Source organism: Barbus barbus, assembly GCF_936440315.1.
Source record: "Barbus barbus genome assembly, chromosome: 32".
In the NCBI taxonomy this organism is placed as follows: Eukaryota; Metazoa; Chordata; class Actinopteri; order Cypriniformes; family Cyprinidae; genus Barbus; species Barbus barbus.
Genome location: NC_136760.1, coordinates 3,838,244 through 3,860,258, shown reverse-complemented (window position 1 = coordinate 3,860,258; position 22,015 = coordinate 3,838,244). Strand labels below are relative to the sequence as shown.

At 37.9% G+C, this 22,015-nt stretch overlaps 1 protein-coding gene across 1 annotated transcript in view; it reads right to left on the bottom strand.

The window, feature by feature from the left end:
- Positions 1–22,015, bottom strand: part of LOC306852003 (protocadherin-15-like) — a gene marked incomplete at its 5' end in the record, with an annotated part of 238,116 nt that overhangs the window by 114,289 nt on the left and 101,812 nt on the right. Inside the window, 4 exons of the mRNA XM_079388567.1 lie at positions 271–464; positions 2,263–2,412; positions 11,565–11,699; positions 14,546–14,752. Of these exons, the coding sequence (XP_079244693.1) occupies positions 271–464; positions 2,263–2,412; positions 11,565–11,699; positions 14,546–14,752 (686 nt within the window). The remainder of the gene's footprint in view (positions 1–270; positions 465–2,262; positions 2,413–11,564; positions 11,700–14,545; positions 14,753–22,015) is intronic.

Below are 22,015 nucleotides of genomic sequence, written 5' to 3'. Positions count from 1 at the left end.
AAGAATTACAGAGGGCAGCGGCTGCTATGAATTGGACAGGAGGGGAGGTAGCGGCAATTAGAGTGAAAAGCCCTTAATTTCCGCTCTTTCAAGTGTCAGCTGGACAAGAGCAGTGGCCAATATCGGCAGAGTGTTCTTGGGGATATTTCCGATAAATCTGTCACCATGTGGCATTGTATTGATCTCAAACTGGGCATGCGAGGTGGAGTCTTCTGTTAGAGAGTGAGAGGCGCTCTCTTTTTCAACCCTCATTGATTTCAGTTGATTTACCTTCTCTGGGACGCAGGGCTGTTGTCGGAGGCCCTAACGGTGAGGGCGTAGGAGCGGCCCACGGTCAAGTTGACACTGGGCAGCACGGTGATCATTCCTGTGTAGTCATTGATGGTGAAGTGTCCCTGATCCCCTGCCAAGATTTTGTAGCTCACCAACCCGTTGGGGCCCTCATCAGCGTCCACTGCTGTCAGCTAAAAAAATAAATTGGAGGCGTTACTTCAGAGAGGACCTGCAAAGGTGCTTATTCACGTTTATCACTGTCCAAGCTTCCTCTTTGGACCAGGCTGAATCATGAAACCTGCCAAATTCATGTCCGGGTCATGTTTGCCAGATTCACTTAAAAGATTTCAGCACATTCAGCAACTGGCTACACTGGATTATGGGTAATTAGTCAATACAGAGACTGTGTGTGTGTGTGTGCATGTGTAAGCAACTCTTTAGTGAATTTACAATCATTTTTATTTTTATGTCATATTACAACGTTTTTTTTTTTCTGATAATTAAGCATATTTTGAACCTAAATTCTAATCATAATGATATATAATGGTAGTTCTGGTTGTATTGTTGTAGTACTGATTATACTGTGTTTAATGTATATAATAATAATAGTAAAATTGATGTAATACATTAATTATACATAATTAATTATACATTAGAATCCCCATTGGAAACAATATGAGCTACAAAATATATATAAAATTAAAATCCTTCAAAAAACATAAAAAATCTTAAAGGGGTCATCGGATGCCCATTTTTCACAAGTTGATATGATTCTTTAGGGTCTTCATGAAAAGTCTATAACATACTTTGCTCAAAATTGTTAAATGGTAGTGTAAAACACCCTTTTTTCCTTGTCAAAAACAGCTCTGTTCATGGCAACCCGTTTCTGTGCATGTCCATTAAAATGCTAATGGCTCTGTTTACCCCAACCCTCTCTTCCGTGGGGTGATGAGCAGTTCTCTAGACTGCAAATTTCAGAAACGCAGAAACAATTGCGCACTGTTTACAGCTCACTCAGGGCAGGTCTGTGATAAAACACCAGTGTCAATCAACAATCGTGCAAGGGGCCTGTGTAATAATAACAATAAAATAGCAAAACTTGATATGAACTGCAAAGTACTACTACTACTACTATTTAAAGTACTGTCTACTTATTTCAAGTATTTAAGTTTTTAAGTACTTTTGCATGAAGATTTAAGGGGTCATCGGATGCAAAATTCACTTTTACATGTTGTTTGAACAGAAATGTGTGTTGGCAGTGTGTGTACACAACCACACTATAATTATTATTTACTACTATTATTATTACAATTTTAATTAAAATTATATTTTAATATTAATTTATAACAATTATATAATGTAGCACAGCTCTTTCTGACTCGCTGATTCGACTGACATTTCAGAACCTTTATGAAGTGACAACCACCAGAATACAATGGAGCAGTTAACCTTTTACATGATACAACTTGCACTTTTTAATTTTGACTTCTGGGGTCAATCTTTCAGCATGTCAGAGTAAATCTGCGCTCTGCTCATATTCTGATTGCAAAGGAATCAGTTATGCACACATTTCAAAAGAAAATTCCCATTAAGACAAAGATTACACAGAGATCTGAGCAATTATTGTAGCAATAAGCCCCTCGTAAATGTGGGAACTACAGCTATTAATTAAAATGAGTGGATTAAGGGTGAAAAACAATTTTGCCTTGTTTTCCAGGAAAGACATCTAAATATTTCAAGGTCAATGTATTTGAGAAGCGAAACTGTATAAAATACCTATTTTCAGAGAATATATCCATAGTTTATTTTTTGACTATTTTCTACTATATAAAGTACAAAAAGCGCAAATTAAAATATATTGTCAGACAATAAGGCTTTAAGTAAATGCATGATTTTTTCAAGGATGCTCCGATGTCTTTCTTGGAACCCCAGGCAAATTGCAGATAAAGACATGATTTTATTGCAGTGAAAGAGTATCTTACTCATTACCTGTAAGACTGTGTCTCCAGGCTGCATATCTGTGTAAACATTCACACTGTAGGAGACGTTGGGGAAGGTAGGCGTGTTGTCATTGGCGTCAATCACAGTGATATTAACAGTGACTGGAGAGCTCTCCTGAACTCCATCTGAGGCAGTCATCTACAGAAGAAGTAATGAAACTTTTAATATCAAAACCATGATATTAACCATGTTAATATCAAAACACACTTAGCATAGTGAGAAAAAACACATTTGGTTCTTAATTTCAAAGTTACACATTGTGCACAGATAAATCACTGCAAATCAGCCAGTTTAGAAAAGGAAAGTTAAAGCAAAATTTGAAAATTGCTGCTAACTATCTATCAGCAAAAGGATACTGTGATATAAAAGGGAGATAGCCTCATGCATTTTCCCTTTGCTTATTGTGACAGCAGAAGCCTAGCCAAATTATTCAAATGAATGCTCTTGCGTGGAGAGAACAGTCCATTGGCGGTACTCCCAACAGCCTCACTAGCTGTCAACTAGACTAATGGGATATCACAGAGAGGTTGTGGACTGCACTGTGAGAAGGGCGAAGTGTTTCTGTCAACCTCCACATGGAATAAAAGTGATGAAGCTCGAGCACAGAAGGAGGTAGTCAAGTCAAATATCATGAATAAAAGACAACACCAATGAAAACATGTTAATAACTGATGGTTGGATATGAATGTTTTGATACAAAGGTGATAAAGGCCTATATAATCACGCACAATTTCATTTAAATAACACATTCAGAATTTCTGCAGTCAAATTTAAATTCATGTTACATAATATGTGCTAAAGTAATTTGAAAGAAATAATTTGTAAATGAATACATTTTAAAACAAAAATCTGAAGTTGATAAGAATAAATAAATACATTTGTAAAATAAACAAATGTATACTCCAAATAGGATTCTGTAATCCTATTATAATCATTTTTCCACAAACAATTAAAAAAAAAATAAAGTAAATAATGTAACCAACAATACAATAATGTTTGGACTGGTAATCACAATTTTGTAAATATGGCATAGTGGCAAACAGCTGGATAAGCAGAAGTTTGCGAGATTTGTGGCATTAAATGTTTTTTTTCTTTATATATTTAGATAATACTTAAAATTCATATTTGCTAAATGCAGACAGTATATGGATAAAGTATAGCACTTGCTATTCAATTATTAGACAGAACTGTTAAACAAACACAGTAAACTAATAAAGGATGGAGAATGGGCGATCATGTGCTTGGTTCCCAGCGCTTTTTAAATAAAAGCCCCACTCACGACGCCTATCTGTGAAACAGAAACTTATCAGCTGATGATGTGATTAATTAAAAATGGCAAATATTGCCTGAAAATATCAGCTTTGGCAATTTACTGGTCAACCAACTGTTTAATGTGTGGCCTTTGTAAGGTTAGTGTAGGGTATCAGAGCGAATCAGATCATTTAAGATGGAACCACCCAAAGAGACAAATTCCATAAAGAGGCCCAGGATAACCAGACAACATCATAAATCTATACACGATGCCTTGGCGCCACCAACTAGCAGCTTTGAGCATTCTCACAGCATTAAAACAAAAGAATACTTATTGACAATTCCAACTCAGGAAGGAGTTTCTCAAATTTGGGGCAAGTAACCAAGATTAATGGTCAAAGAGATGCACAGCATGACCATCACATTTAAATCACATTTAGCTCATGATAGAAATCACATTTAGCTCATGATAGAAATCACTGCTCCGGATGTGTGTTCACAGTGTGTGTGTGTGTATTCACTGCTGTGTTTGTGCACTTAGGATGGGTTAAATGCAGAGCACAAATTCTGAGTATGGGTAACCATACTTGGCCACATGTCATGTCACTTTCACTTTCACTAAATGATGCTAAAAGGACTTATGAGCAACTAATCATTTCTATGCATAGCTCCATATTATGTATGAAACCCACACATTTGACTATCATGTCCAAATCACTCATTGTGCATGACTTTTTAATAAATACTGAATAGTTTGTAGGTTTATATTCATGTTGGGTATGTATGAGTTTTAAAATTCATGCTTTGAACATTTCTACCAATCAATACTTCAAGATTGAGAAAATTCGGACCATGTGACTGATAAGATCCACAGAATGATCAGTGTATGACATCACAGTACTGCAGGAGCCATAAGAGAACAGACGGATCCTTATGCTTTTGAATAGTTCTCGCGGCACTTTCATCATTCTGCGCAGCGCCACTTCAAGTCGAACACACCTAACATGTTTTATGTATTGGGAGGAGACACATAGCAATGTCCCAAGCTAAGACAATGTCTAATTGGTTAAGACACCATTTAGGATGTGTCCAAAAGGTCAGTTTAAAAACTCAGGACATCATCAAATTATGCTTTTAGTCATGCTTTTTGCCACTGCTTTTTGCCCTTAAATTCTTTGAGTGCCGTTCCAGTGGCGCTCCAGCTTGCATGCCAGCAGCTCCTCTAAAACCATGAGGAGAAATGCCACCTAGTCCCATCAAACTTTAAGTTTCGCCGCAATGCCATGTCTCCGAGTTCCCCTCGAGTCTGTCACCGCCTCAAAACTTCAACCAGCCCACAACTCCGCATCTTCAGCCAATGCCCAACCACTGGCTTCCCAAGACGTCACTTCAACGACTACTGAACTTCCAGCCAATCAGCAACCTTGGGACATCAACCTCTGTCCAAATTCCCTATAAAATCATAAATGATTCCCTTTAAGCTAAATCTGTTTCCTGTGTCCCTTACATTAGCATCACTACTACTAATGTTTACATTTCAGTCAGTGAAACATAAATTATTGTTTGGTTTCTACATGTACACTAGGATATGTGAACAGTGTGAATTTTGTCATTAGCACAGCACAGTATGCATATAGTGTTCATGTGCACAACAATTTATCAAATTGTGTTAAATCTGCACACACAGTTCACACATACAACTTTAAATGTGCCTACGCACTAATTAGTTTGTCCATAAGGTGGCAACACTCACTTGGGATGTTGTTTTACAGTCGTAAAAGATACAGGAGAGAGACAGGAAAACAACAGGAGCAAACTACTTGAGATTTTTGTTGTTGTTGTTTTCATCACCCGTAACTTCTGGAGAGAAATAGTGCAGACACTGGACAATAATGAAACTTTCTAGTTTGTTAGCAGACTTTCTAGTCCGACACTTTCTTTTGATGCCTGACTTTTTAGTTTGCTATCAAATTAAGCATACTTTGAAAGACAAATGTGCATTCAACAAAAGTGTAAAAAAAAATAATTAAGTCTATTATGGTGATAACCACCATCTAACAACTCTCTAGCAACCACATATTTACACAAAGCTCCCAGAACTTAGAATCCACGACAGCATGCTGAACAAATTTGCATCGTAGCAGTTAGTTTTGGACATTTTCTTTGCAAAGTATAACAATATAATGTGCATTTTTTTATTTATTATTATTTTTATGACAGTGGTTACCAATACCAACTAGTTCACATGTTTTTTGGCAGAAGCTATGGTCACTACAGTAAATTTTCATAATGGTTATCCTTGGAACACTACTCAAGGATGTAGGATCTCAAAAAATCAGATGCAAGTGCAATACTTTCCTCTGTGTTATTTCAGAGAACAATTTCCTTCAAATTAACTGCATCGTGGGTATAACAACGTGGCCCAACAGACTCGTTTAAATGAGTGAAAACTATTTTTATCGTCTACAAAGACAGGACAAATGAGATACTTGATATTCCACCGCTCCAGCTAACAAAGTTCATCAGATAATGGCATCTCTAAGCAGCCATTTGTATGTGACACGCTAGTCTAACACGGCACAGTAACATCACCGGCGGGACCCAAACTCCTCTGTTCCCTTAGACGAGACCAGCTGGTTTCAGTTTCTGAATGAATCGGCGCTCAGCGGGCGTGAGGCACAGTGCAGTGAATGTTAAGTCCTGCAGCCCACATCCCACAAGCCGCCCGTGATGCACGTCTGACTTAGAATCAGCATTCATTCCCAGTGCCCGTCACAATTTAGTGAATAAACACAAATGACGCAGACATAGCAATAATAACAATTATATTAATGTGCGTGTATATATATATATATATATATTAGGGCTGTCAACGTTAACACATTAACGCATGCGATTAATCTAAAAATTTTAACGTGTTAATATTTTTTAAGCGCAAATTAATTTCAGGCAAGGCTTTGTGTATTTCAGTAGGACAATGCAAAACCACATACTGCAGCTATTACAACAGCATGGCTTCGTAGTAGAAGAGTCCGGGTGCTTAATTGGCCTGCCTGCAGTCCAGATCTTTCACCTATAGAGAACATTTGGCCCATCATTAAACAAAAAATATGTCAAAGACGACCACAAACTCTTCAACAACTGGAAACCTATATCAGGCAAGAATGGGACCAAATTCCAACACCAAAACTCCAGAAACTCATAACCTCGATGCCCAGACATCTTCAAACTGTTTTCAAAAGAAGAGGAGGTGCTACACCATGGTAAACATACTCCCGTCCCAACTATTTGGAGACCTGCAGCAGGCATCAAATTTGAAATGAGCTCATTTTGTGCATAAAATTGTAAACTTTATCAGTTTACACATTTGTTATGTTATCTATGATCTATTGTGAATAAAATATTAGCTCATGTGATTTTAAATTCTTTTAGTTTTCATTTATGGAATTCAGGTTGTATATGCATAAATGTATGCTTTCCCTTACCAAAAAGTAGTATTCTTCAAGTGTATTTTATTAAGTATACTTAAGTTCAAGTATATTTTTAAGTATACTTTATATAGTAAGTATAAAAATATCAGTGTACAAGTAGTATACTTGTAAGTGTACTATTTCAACACTCCTTGGGACTAAATTGGTCCACTTTCTAGTATGGAAGTATACTTTTAAGTATGCTTTAAGTATAACTTTGAAGTATAGTCTCAGTAAACTTCTAGTTTAGTAGTTTTATACTGCAAGTATACACGTACGTTTTCTTTAAGTTAACTTTACATCATACTTGAAGTATACTACTATGTCCCTATTTAGCTATTAATTTGTATATATTTTATTATATGAATATCTGAACGTACAAAACATCAAAAGAAAGAACAGGGTATCTGCTTGTAAACAAAAATATTTCATTCTAGTTTCGTGCACTCTTTTTTTAAACACATGAATGTGGGTAAGTTTCATAAGAAATAAAGAAAGAACATTTTGAACAATAAGCTGAAAAAAAGATTATGAATTAGATTCAGAATGATAATCAAAACATAGATGGAGTCGATCAGCACCCCAAAACTTGACAGTTTTACCTCTTCATTGGTCGACATTTTATTTCATAACGTTACACAGTTTAGATGCTGTTTTATGCCAGATGATCACGCTACATGTGGAAGTATCTGTTGTTTCTTTTTTTTCTTCACTTGTGTTTTTTGGAAATTCTGTCCAGAAGATGTGTACTAGAGCCCCCTACCTGTCAGTCCTGTGTCTTGTTTCCCCCTCCTCCCGTGTCTCTATTTTGCCTTCCTGTTCCTGTCATTATTAGTTAATTAGTCCCGAGCCCCGTTTGATTAGTCCACACCTGTTCCTTGTTGATTTCCTAGTGTTTATAAGCCGTGTTTCCCTGCCCCTGTGTCCGGTATTAAACGTCATGTGTGTTCGTCCATCCCCCAAGCGCCATGTTCCGTGTGTTTGGACATTCAATAATTCTCCGTATTTCCTCGCTCCTTGCCCCGAGCGCTACGTGACACTACCATATAACAATGGAAACATGCATTCTGGGAGTTCAAGTATAGCTCAAATATATTTAGACTTTTTCTAAGTGAAGTATACTTAAAATGTAATTTTAACTATATTTCTGAAAAGTACATAAAGCCCATTTGTGAGAAGTACATAAAAAGTAAGTATACTAATAGCACACTTGAATAAACTTCTTTTTCGTAAGGGTTAGATTATATATATATTTAAAATTGCTAGGCTAACATATTTTCTTTTTTTTTTTTTTTGTGAGCCTATAAATGTTATTCATGAATAAATTCAGTTCATTCACTTGCATTAATACAGTCGGTTATTTTCTTTCAGCTGCCATCTCAAACTTTGTATAAAATAAGGTCAAAATTAAGTTTGCAAAACTATGAACACATTGGAGAAATTATTAATAGTAGAAACTGAAGTAGTAATTCTAATTGAAACTAATATTGTTCGCCAACAGTATACCGCTGCAAAAGTATTTCAAACTTCTTTTTACCCCTAAGAGAAGACCGAAAGTAAACTTTGCTGTGAGTTTATCAGGGCCTTAAGCCTAGACTCTGTTCATCTGGGAATCAGGCAGTCAAGGTTGATAGACCCTTGAAGATGGCTCTTCATATATAAAAAAAATAAATAAATAAAACATATTTAAATTTTTGGGTGAACCATTTCTGTAAAATCTAGTGCGACTACACCCTCTAAATTAGTCCTCTTCTATCCCTCAACAACACAATCTCCAAAAATATATCAACCAGTATGATGTTACAGTAACAAACCCAAATAATTCATAGTGTGTTCAGATTGGCTAAAAACAAGTTTGGGCTGCTCCCCTCACTGTTGTTTGCTGTGAGTCTGTCACAGAGACAGACGTGATTCCTCAGGACACCTATTTCAGTGATATCTGTCAGGTAGAGCCTGTGCACTTGACATGTTGGAGTTGTGGCGCTCATGTGGTAGATGCAAGTTTGCATCTGGCATGGGGAATTCAATTATCCAATCCCATTCCTCTCTCCTGAAAATTCTCTGTCTCCTCTTCACATTATCATTCTAACAAAGAAGCTGAAGCTCCTGCAATAATAATAATAATAATAAAAACAGCCAAAAAACATCTGTGTGAAGCATTGTCTGAAGCATAATTTTGCCTCAAGTCTGACAATGTTTTGGCTGAAATTAGCTAATTTAGAATTTGTGACATCAATGAACAGCAAATTAGGATGTGCTTAAAGTACACTGTACTTCAAGTAATAATGGTGAAATTAGAAACTGCTGATTAGAGTGTTGCCCAGCTTTACGAGGGAAATCAATCCTAGAGTCATGACATCATCTCAGCAAGGTGCTTCAAAAACTGAGCTTATCACATTTGCAAAGTTTGGCACATCAAACTAGACAGCTCAGACATCTCCGTTAGCTCCAGGGTGCCGCTTAGGTGGAGTCCTTCATGTCGGTCCCTTCTGCTTAAAAACAAATTCAAGGATGTGCACCTCCAGTATGAGTAAGTGAGCTGCATTACTGAAAGGCACCATTACTGCATTAGTTATTTCATGTATATATGCAGCTGAGAAGGAAGCTTAGCAACTACTACTGTCAGAAAAAACATGATTAGATAGATAGATAGATATAAGGTATAACAATGAATATGTTTTAATCTTATTATTATAAGTTAATTAATGTAATATATATATATATATATATATATATACACACATACATACATACATACATACATAATGTCTCATATTTATAACATTATTGTCAGGTTAGTCAGCTACAGCTCAGAAAATCATTTTACAATATATTACATATTCTGGCTTTGTAGAAAATGCTGCTAAAAATGTTTGTAAAAGCATGTATTGACAAGCAAGTGTGCCAAAACGTACAATTGCAGCAAACGTGTTTCCATTAACCAGGGAGATGCAATTGTGTATTCTTTGTGCAGGTCATAATAGTATGACCCATACTTCCATAATTTCCCCCGTCCAAAAAATACCATTGTTCTCTCTCATTAACAGGCCGACAGCACTATAATACACTCCACTGTATCACTGTAATATATGTCAGAGACTAAAATAACCACGGACGTGCTCAGCGTTAATTCAAATCCATTCACCACCAAGCACAAATGTGGAGAAAACAGCAACCACCTACATGTCACCAAATTGAGATCTGCATATCTCTATTGTACAGTTTGATAGGCAGAGAAATGTGGTGCTTTTGTGAGAATTGCATAGTATGACCCTGAGAGAATTACTGATGGCATGACTGCAGAGATCTGCATTGTCCATGTCAACTAAAATACCAACACTTTCAACATTAGAAGTTTCACATTATTTGTCTTTATGGATTTCCATACTTGAAATATTTAAACCTGGGTCATTCTAAACCCTGGGTAAACAAAGTCCTGGGTGATCTTGTTTCATGTCATATATTGCTCAATTTATCCAGGTTAACAGTTAGACTTGAGTATTCATGTGCTGATAATTCACACATTATAAATTCCTAAACCCTCTTATTCTTATTTGAATATTTGTGGCGTCAGTGTCACTGATTTAACAAATGCAGCACATTACCTGTTTACATAATAGCTCTAGCTTATATTATTGCAAACTGTATTGTCAAGTTTTTGCTGAATAGGCTAATATAAACATAGCTTTCATTCAATCAATACAACAATGGAAGAATGTTGCCTCCTCAAAAGCCATGATTTATGTATATTTGTCTTTATGTATTTATTTATTTTTGCTGTTGTTAATTACAGTCTCTCTGATAAATCATGGATACATCGATACGCCTCAAAACATCATATAAGTAGTCCACATTATCATTTAATAAACAAAACCATGTTCCTGCAAAGCAGCTATTAAAATATAGATTATTTTTCCAAGATAAATAAATAAATAAGTAATCAATTATTTATTTCATTCATTCTCTCTTTCTTTGATTGTTTGTTTGTTTCTGGGTGAAGATAAAGTGCAAAATGTCAGATACAACTTCTCCATATTTAACATTTTGGAGAAGACAAGATTAATTTGGGGTGTAAAATGTTATGATAATAATATGCAAAAACAAAATAACTTTAGAAATACTTTTTAAAAATATTTTACTGGATATAATGATCATGATATATATTCAAGGTGTAATTCAAGGCTTTTTACTTTCATTAAATTCCAACTTTTTTGATAATGGTCTAAATTGGTATAAATTATTTTTAAAACCTTATAAATACAATGACCGCATCTCTAATAACTTGGTACATGTGTTTTCAACTAGATTTTAAAAAAATATATTTATTGGAGACTTGACCCACATCACGTCCTTAAGTAGAGCCACTTGCATAGAGAATCTATATGACTTGCACTTGATCAGAATTCCTCTGGTGTAGTATGCGGTTTGAAAAATAACCCCAGAGTGAAAAATCGAGTAGTGTGTGGAGAAGCAAGTTTAGACAAAGTCCTTCACATGAAAGCTGCAAGCCCCAGTGACAGAGACAGAGCTAAGCAGGCTTGTCAAGGAAAGGTGGCACGGAGCCCTTACCATAAAGGCATAACTCGGCTGTTCTTCATGGTCCACGGGCCTCAGAAGTGTCAGGTAGCGTGCTATCCCACTGGGTGTCACTGCAAAGATGCTGTTGTAGTTGTCCAGAGAGATGCGCACCATGGGATCTTTCGTCTGCAGTGCAAATAAATCACCATAGGTTCCCGTGTCAGAAGGTAGAGACATCAGAAGATTAAGCATGCTGAGAATATGACTATACAAATTGCTAAGGATGGGGAAAAACACTTATAAAACCCAATGCATTGGAGAAACACACTGTATAAGAGAGAACTCCAGTCAAAGGAGAGATAAACAACCCAAAACCTCCTAAAAGAAATTTCAGAAGCACCGACTTCTGAAGTTTAAAACACTGATATCTGATATATCAAAACAAATTAAAATACATTTTTTGAAAATCTCTTATGCTCACCAAATGTGCAGTTACTATGATAAAAAATACAGTAAAACAGTAATATTGTGAAATATTATTACACTTTAAAAGAACTGTTTTCTATTTGAATATAATGTAATTTATTCCTGTGATGCAAAGCTGAATTTCAGCATCATTACTCCAGTCTTTAGTGTCACATGATCTTTCACGTGTCTTTAAAGTTTTTTTTTTTTAGGATGCAGTCACTTTTTTGATGGAAAATGAATAAATTTTAGTTACTAATAAAATAGTTACTTTTTCAAATAGTTACTTTTGATTGTAATAATATTTCACAATATACAGTTTTGTTTTTCCATCCAAAAAGTGCTTTGAGCATAAGAGACTTTTTTTTTAAAAAGTAACATTTTGACTGTCTTTTAATAAATAATACAAATACACAAGCTGCCTATTTGCTGAATCATGAATGCACAAAACAATAAATAAAATCTTATTGTTTTAAACAGTTATGTATGTGTGAGAACAACAGTAATCACTTTAGAAATGGCCTGGAACGCTGGAAATGCTGGAATTTCATGTGGTGCCTTCATTCCCACCAACCATTATCTTTAGGAGCCGTTTGCAGTTTATACCAGCTGAAATTCCCCCAGTGCTACAACCTATGGAGACTATTAAATCAGCCATTATGCCCTTGCAGTACATACATTTTTCCTGCCACACTGTGCATTATGCGAATGCAGACACTGCTGCTGACCTCTTGAAAAGTGCACGGCACATATACAGAACGTTTTCAATGTATTTTCTTATTTAAGGAAACACAAATAATATGTAGCAAATATATTTCATTAATGTTACAGCAGTACTTCTCATTAACCTTAGCAGTTTACTTTTGTAAAAAAAAAAAAATTTGAATTTAAAAAGAAATTAGTAATTTCACCATTATTTAACGGTAACCATAATAAACTAAGTCATCTAAAGAAAAATATGTTTGAATTTGTATTACTTTACATTTACATGAATTTTTGTAGCAAGGCTTATGCAATACTATACTGTAAAAAAAAAAAAAAAAAAAGTTTGTAATTTACAGAAAAAAAAACATGCTACAATAAAAATGCTACAGTAAAAACCTGTTAATAAGTAACATTACCATAAATAGTGAAAATAACTGTAAGTGGATTAACATCAATTTATATGTAATTTTACAGTAAAATAATGTCAAATTTGATGCTATCATCCTGACCAGTTCATTAACAGTGTAAACATTTGAGGCAGCACTATCTGATAATATAAATATTAAACATTAAATGAGCATAAATATAAAAAATATATTTTTGCAAGTACACTTATTAGTACACAAATAACACCCTTCAGATTAAACACTCATGTTGTTTGCAACTCCTCTAACAATTCCTCATTATGCTCCAACGCAGTCCTCCAAATTTACATTAGATACATTCGATTAATTGCCAGTCTGCCCAAAATGTAAATGAAAATCAATAAACAAGATGCAGAGCAGTAATCACGCAAAGCATTAAGCAAACTGAACGATACAAAAACACAGCCCAGCAAAAATGAGCGAAGAGAGAGAAGGCAAACAAGGACTTTTCACTTCACACATCTCTTGTTAATTTCATTAATACCTACAGGCACATCACCGGGATTCAGCTTTACATGGGAGACAAAACATATGCTTGACATTAGAGTGTTTTCCATCTCTAAAACTTATGGGATTAAAGAGATAGTTCACCCATAAATGAAAATTCTAATTCTGTTTACTCAGCCTTATGTCATTCCAAACCTGTACGACTATTTCTTTCCTGAAACATAAAAGATGATATTTTACAAAATGTTTGTTTTCTTCTGTGATTGAATTTTCAGCAGCTGTTACTTCATGTCACATGATCCTTCAGAAAGCATTCATTTGGTGTTCAAGAAAAATATATAATTTTGATCAAAGTTGAAAACTTGGCTGAAGTTGAAAGTAGTTTTCCATAAATAAATATTTTTTATTACATATCAATATTACTGTTTTTACTGTATTTCCGATAATCAAATAAAATGCAAACTTGGTGAGCATAAGAGACTTCTTCCAAATAAATGAAAATAAACCCCCTCTTTTGACCATGAATGCTCAAAAAAGTACTAGTAGAGCCTAGAGAGAAGAGCAGCATCAACATTCTTCAAAATATCTTCTTTGGTGTTACACTTATTTAGAACTACCTGAGGGTGACTAAATGATAGATTTTAAATTTTTTTGGCCGCACTGTCCCTTTAAAGTAGGCGATGTTAGTCAGAGTCCGATATGCACTAAGTACTTTGTCTTTGCCATCTATAAAGCAGTGATAATTGCAAAGCGAGAACACTGGAGAACATTAGCGCAACGTAAGCGCCTCCCCAAATTGTGAGCCTCCGAGACCATATCTCTGATGCTGTTTTCAATTTTAATTTCCTTTTCTAAATGCTCCATAGAGCAGGAGCTTTGTTTAACTTCAGAGGAACATTTCTATACACACACAGACACACACACATATCCCTCAGGACATGTGAAAATGATTGCCGTCTGAGCACGAGCACAGAAAGAGAGACTCCTCACCTCCTCGATGTCGTTATCCAGGGCGATAATGGCGAGGGGGGTGGAGAGATTGGCAGTGCTCGAGATAGTTGTGCCCAGCGTAGCAGACTCCGAGATGAATCCATGATAAGTGGCCACCTGGAAATATGGCGCCTGATTGTTCTCATCAAGCACCTCAATGTGGAGATTAGCGAACGCCGGGAGAGGGTGTCCATTATCCTGCTCTGCCTAGAGAAAAGAATGCCATGAGTTGAGAGATTCTGACTCTAAGATGGGATACTGGTGTGAAACGCAGCTTTGTCGGATTACGGCATGCTGCACATATAAGAAGGGCAATGCGATAAGCCTCTATGGGCATACGAGGGCTTAACACTATCTACAGACTTGCCCCTCTAAATTAAATAAAGATCATGGCTGATTAATTCAGGTCATTCCCAAACTTAATTCTTTTAGAGTCTGGCCTCCACCCAAGTGCTCCGAGTGCCTGCATATTTAGTGGAGTAACTATTGCTCAAATTCCTACCTCACCAGCGGCATTCACTTACAAGACATTCATCTATATGAAACTAAAATTAAAAATGAACATCTGAAAATTCTGAACAGAGGTCTTTGGATTAAAATGTCGTGGATTATCAAAACTACATGGTTTAATGGCTACATGCAGATCTAAAAGAATCCTTGTACTGTTAAAATTCCACACTTTTTAAAGTTGACAGAATATTGCACTAAAAATTCTCAGGCAAAATTTAATCTAGTGTGGCACAACACTGCTAGTATGATTAGTGTAGTCTGATTACAACACAAATGACTTTAATGAGTCAGCTCTTTTTAATGAATTAAAGACATACAGATTTATAAACTGTTAAAGTTAAATAAGTTTAGTTACTGACTCATTGTTCATATAACGTATACTCCACACCTTCTGAAGTTGATTAAATACCACACTAAAGTACTCTTGACAATGTTTCCTGCAATATTCATTAAACAGTGGCACAACATCACTATTGAATCTACTTAACAAAACAGAGAGTACAATTAGTGTAGTTGGTTTACAACACAAATGACTCTGAGTCAGTTCTTTTTTAATGAATCAAACACTTACTATGAAAGGTAAATTAGTTCAGTTGCTGACTGATTGTTCATATTACATGTATTCTACACTTTTTGAAGTATTTTGAATACCATACAGAAATATTCTGGCAATATTTCCTGGAATATTTATTCCACAACAGTGCAACACTGCAATTGAATCTACAGCACAACACAGACAGTACGATTAGTGTAGTCTGATTACAACACAAATGCCTGGTTTTGTGGTCCAGGGTCACGAGTTCTGAAGGGACAGTGTGTTTTTGTAAGCCAAAACCAGAAACAGGAAGCAAGTTAGAATTTTAGCACTCCTGTTTCAATTGTCCGGAATTCAATAGGTTTTTATAATTTTTTTTTTTTTTTGGGGGGGGGTTAAATGCCTGAAATAAAGTCTCTGGTAAACACAAGCTCAAGATATTTCCATGTTTTATTGTACAACATAAAATACATTAATGAAACCCTCATATTTTTGGCTTGAAAAAGGTGGCTGTTAACGGTTTCTAAATAGTACTACAGAGGTTGCAGAAGACATTTAATACCATCATTGAACTGGAAAAATCTCTCCGCTTTCATAGTTGCATGCTGTTTATAATCACGCTTTGCAAACTATTCTAACTCAAACTTTTAGGGAAAATGTCTTTGAATAAAAGACTGAGAAATCTGTCGGATACTTAATGCTGGTGGCGTTGAAGTCACATGACTGGTGTAATTTGTTGATATCCTAAATTTAGCTTTTGACTTCTGATGATGATATTTTCCGTAGGCTTCAAAATTCATAAAATCTGTGTTCATTTGTGAACTTTTTTGGTCACAGAGCTTATTTTCTGCAATAACTCAAAAGCTGATGGAGAATCCATCTGTAATGATATTGTCACGGGCTCACCAGTCTAGGGTTGGTAAGACCGGTGACAAGAGTAATAATAAAAAAAAAATTAGGTAAAACAACAACACTTCTCCTCTCCTGTCCCAGCTCACAATGACCACACAGGGATTATTACAAGTTTGACAAGTTTATTGTCTTAAATCAGGAAGTGCATCTCTTCGGAAGGGGATCCAGGCCAAAATAACAAACCAAAGTACTAACTAGGAGTTTAGACATAAATTACCTAACAAAGAAAATTACTAACATAAATACAGAAGTCTTCCCTAACTCCCTAGCTAGACAAAACAGGAGAAAACGAAGTTTGTCAAAAATAAAAGGCAATCCCCAACCTACGGCTTCAGGAATAACATAATTGTTCCCAGAAAACGAATAGATAATACAGAGAACGAATATCTATAGCTTATTCATTACCGTGCAGGAAACGCAGTTTCCGCGGCACAATTCAGTAAACTACTCACTAGATTCGAAGGTCAAGTCAACAACACCGTCGTTTAACACATTACACAACCCAACGTTGTCTGGGGCAGGAGACAGAAGACGAAACGGCGATACACCAGCGGCGGAGCTTCACGACGCGCGCACTACAGAGGCTCTCCAACAATGCTCCGCTTCCCAGCATTTAAACGCTCCCGCTCACAACATAATCTCTTGCAGCTGGTCCCAATCAAGCCCTGCCAGAAAGCGAAAGGGAGAGAGAAACGGCACACAATATAGCATGCAACACCACAGAAATACATCACACCGAATAAATGCAAAATAAAATACATACAAAGAATAACTTTACGTCCAGAGACGTAACACCCCCACCCTTAGTTACAAATCCAGGTTTGTAATGAATCAGATTACAACATTCAATTTTCATTAGCGTAAGCCCTGGACAACGCATCCGCTACGATGTTTTCGGCACCTTTCTTATAGCGTATGTCTAAATCAAACTCCTGTACAATCAGTGCCCATCTCATTAAATGTTGGTTGGAGTTTGACATACGAGACAGAAATGTTAAGGGGTTATGATCTGTATACACAACAATTCGATTACCAGAGCTCAGGTACACTTCGAAGTGTTGGAGGGCTAGAAGTAACGCTAATGCCTCTTTTTCGATGACACTATAGTTCTGCTGACATTTGGTATTGATTTTTAGAGAAATAACTGACAGGATGTTCAATGCCAGCGTCATCAGCTTGCATCAGCACTGCACCGGCGCCACGAGCACTTGCGTCAACCTGCAGAGTGAAGGATAAAGCAAAATTTGGGGCAGACAAGATTGGAGCATTGCACAGCAAATCTTTCGCTGAGCAAAAGGCGGACTCACACTTTTCATCCCATACGAATTTTCGTTCCGTGCTGAGGAGATCGGTAAGGGGCGCAACCACAGTGGCAAAGTTCTTACAGAACCCCCTGTAATAACCGGTCATTCCCAAAAAACGTCGCAATTCACGTTTATTAGTAGGTGACGGAAACTCAGCAATAGCTTCAACTTTTGCACTCACTGGTTTCACCTGGCCCTGCCCAACTAGTTTCCCGAGATATGTAAGCACAGCCTTGGCAAATTCACATTTACTGAGGTTAAGTGTTAACGATGCCGCCGCCAAGCGCTTTAGAACTGCATCAAGGGTGCATAAGTGGTCGTCCCACGACATGGAGTAAACCACTACGTCATCGAGATAGACTTCACAATTTCTTATTTCTGATAACACAGTTTGCATTAATCGTTGGAATGTGGCAGGTGCGTTTTGCATTCCGAAGGCCATCACTGTATATTGCATGAACGCGTCAGGCGTGACAAAAGCTGAGATCCCGGAAGCGCGCGGTGTTAACGGCACCTGCCAGTAACCCTTAAGAAGGTCGAGCTTGGTTACATAGCGTGAAGATCCCACACGATCAACGCAATCTTCTGTTCTGGGAAGTGGGAAAGAGTCAGCTTTGGTAACATTATTTACCTTTCGGAAATCGGTACAGAACCGATGGGAGCCGTCAGACTTGGGCACAAGAATGCAAGGGGAACTCCATGGGCTCTGACTGGCGACAGCAAACCCATTACGCACCATGTACTCAACTTCACTTCTCATCACTTGACGTTTACATGGATTCACTCGGTAAGCATGCTGTTTTATGGGCATGCTTTGACCCACATCGATGTCATGCACCAACACGTTAGTCTGAGAGGGAACATCGTAAAACAGAGAGGGATACATGTTAATCAATTCGATGATATCATTGCGGTGTTTCTCAGGCAGATAAGAGAGGTAAGTTGGCAATGTAGACAGAATTGCAGAGTTTGAAAGCCTTCCACAAGAGGTTAGAGCATCTTTGTCAACTAAACCATCTCCCTCCGGTGTATAACCAGTCAGCAGACCAACAACGTTCACTTCAGACACTCTAGTTACAGAGTTAACACCAGACTCGTCTCGGTTCACATACAGTTTCAGCCTATTTATATGGCAGATTCGGCTTTTACGCCGTCGATCGGGGGTGAGAACTGTATAATTAGTATCACTCAGTTTCCGGTCAATTGTATATGGGCCAGCAAATCGAGCATGCAAAGGAGAATTCGGTACGGGTAACAACACTAGTACTGCATCTCCAGGTTGAAAACTGCGAGCAACGCTCTTCCTATCGTACCTATTTTTCATCTTGGCTTGAGTGTCGGTAAGATGCTGCTTGGCGACATCCCAAGCTTTATGGAGGTACTCACAAAACGTACTCACATATTCCAGGATCGGCATGCAGGGAGAATCTTTACTAAGAAATTGTTCACGGATTAACTTCAAGGGTCCCCGAACTGTATGTCCGAACATAAGTTCGGCGGGGCTAAACCCTAAGGACTCTTGCACGGTGCTTCTTACCGCCAGCATCAATAAGGGTAATCCATCTACCCAGTCTTTGCCGGTTTCGACACAATACGCACGCAGCATTGACTTGAGAGTCTGATGGAAGCGCTCAAGCACACCTTGCGACTCTGGATGATAGGCGCTTGACATCTCATGTTGTATTTGCAGTTCTTTCACCAGCTGTTCGAAAGTTCGTTCCTCGATCCGTTTGAATTATTTTTGGTAACCCGAACACGGAGCAGAACTTAACCAATTCTTTAACTACAGCTTTTGTTGTAATTGTCCGTAGGGGCACGGCTTCCGGGTAGCGCGTAGCTGTACACATTATTGTAAGGATGTATTGGTGACCGGTCTTGGCTTTAGGCAAGGGGCCTACGCAATCAAGGATGAGTCTTTCGAAAGGCTCTCCCATTACAGGAATAGGCTGAAGCGGGGCTTGAGGGATCACCTGATTGGGCTTACCCGCAAGTTGGCAGATGCGGCAAGATCGAATAAATGCAGACACCAAAGATTTCATACTCGGCCAAAAGAAATGCCTAGCGATACTGTCATACGTTTTTGTAACACCAAGATGTCCGGAGCAAATATGCTCGTGGGCCAGTTTCATTATTTGAGCTCGATAACCGTCAGGGAGAACGATCTGATAAGCTCGCTCACGTTCCGAATCGGACGGCTTCCACCATTGCATTAGCACACCATCGTCCCAACAATAACCTACCGGCACATCTGAAATTTTCGTTCTGTCTGCAGCAGCACTGACACATTTGTTCAAAGATACATCAGATTTTTGTGCAGCAATTAACTGTTCTCTACTCACTTTTAAGGGAACATCATTTTCTTTCAAATACTCATCACCTTGGGACAGTTGCGGCTGTATAAGCAATTTACATTCAGAGCTCTCCGGCGATGAACCTAAGAACGAGCTAGAAAGATCAAGTACATCAGCAATTTTTTTCTGCGCGCGTGTCACAGCACACGACGGAAAAAGAGAAGAAAACTGTGACAGCGCATCGTCTTGGCCGCTAACATCAGGCTCCGCAGATACGATCGGATAAGGGAAGACTTTGGTTCCAGCCAAATCATTACCTAGGATCATATCTACGCCCTCCACAGGTAACTGTGAATGCACACCGATACTCACAGGACCAGAAATAAGGTCAGATTTTAGATATATAGTGTGCAGTGGCACTGAAGTACAGCCCATTTCGATACCACGAATGAGCACATTATTACCAGTGTACGATTTTGATGAGAACGGCAGGGTGCTTTCCAGTATGATTGACTGCGCGGACCCTGTATCCCTTAGCATTATAATAGGTTTAGAATCAGAAAAACCATCTGGGAGCGATACTGTACACGTTTACAGAAATGACTTGAAGGTCGAGGAATTTGATCGCGAACTCGACTGTTCAGGAACAGAGGTAAGTGAGGTAACTGCTACCCCTTTAGGCTTACCACCTGCTTTCTGCTGCCAAGCTTTACAATTTGAAATCAAGTGGCCAGGATCAAGGCAATAGAAACAAACTCGTTTTCTGTCAGGCTATTTTGAAGCATTTTTAAATTCACTCGCAGGCCTGAAAGAGCGGTTCCCTTTATATTTCCCCACATCCATGGTGGAGAAAACTTTTGGTGCGCGCACGGGAGTAAATACAGTTTTATGCGTGAGCACAAATTCGTCGGCTAAAACTGCAGCATCAGACAATTTGGAGACTTTCTGCTCGTTTAAATGCACCACAATGCTCTCTGGCAGACTGTTCTTAAAATCCTCAAGCAGAATAAGTTCTTGCAAATCCTCAAGTGTAGCAATTTTAGTAGAAAGACACCACTTCTCAAACAACGCTCTCTTTTCACGCGCAAACTCCACAAACGTTTGCTTGGCTTTCTTTGAACAAGCCCTGAACTTCTGCCGATACGCCTCCAGTACCAGTTCGTAAGCTCGCAAAACAGCCAGTTTCACAATGTCAAAATTTAGTGAATCTTCAATTGGCAAAGCCGCACAAACCTCTTGGGCTTTGCCAACAAGATTGCACTGCAATAGCAATGCCCACATATCTCTGGGCCATTTTAATTTCGCCGCGACTCGTTCAAAACCAACAAAGTACGAGTCTACTTCGGTTCCACGGAAGGGAGGTACAAGTTTATTATACTTACCTACCTCGAAGTCAGGTGGCCCAACCTCAGAACTACTAGAAGGAGGCCTGGTGCGCGGAAGTGGAACTGGTTTACTACTCAGCATTTGAGATTCCAGGTCTAGTTTCTGCAGTCTTATATCCCGATCGGCCTTTATCGCCATCTCTCAATCGGAGTAGCTGGGTTTCGTGCTCCTGTTTCTTTAAGGCGAGATCTAATTCCTTTAAACGAACGGTTACCATCGGGTCTGCTACCCCAGGAACCTTTTTTTCGCTTACTGAATCTGCATCGTCAGACGCGGCCTCTCCGTCAGTCTCTGACTTGGGACCTCTCGTTTTAACACCTCCAGGTAAAACGCCTGCCTCCACTAAATTACCATACAACTGGTCCTTAATAACTTGCTTCTTTTGCTCTTTCGGGACCGTAAAGTTGTAAAATTCCACTATTAAAATTAAATCTTTTTTTCTACACCTATCGAATTCTTCCAATGTGGGCGAGAGAGTAAACTTAATTAAATCGAATTCCATATTACCATATGATTTTCCTCCCCTACCGAA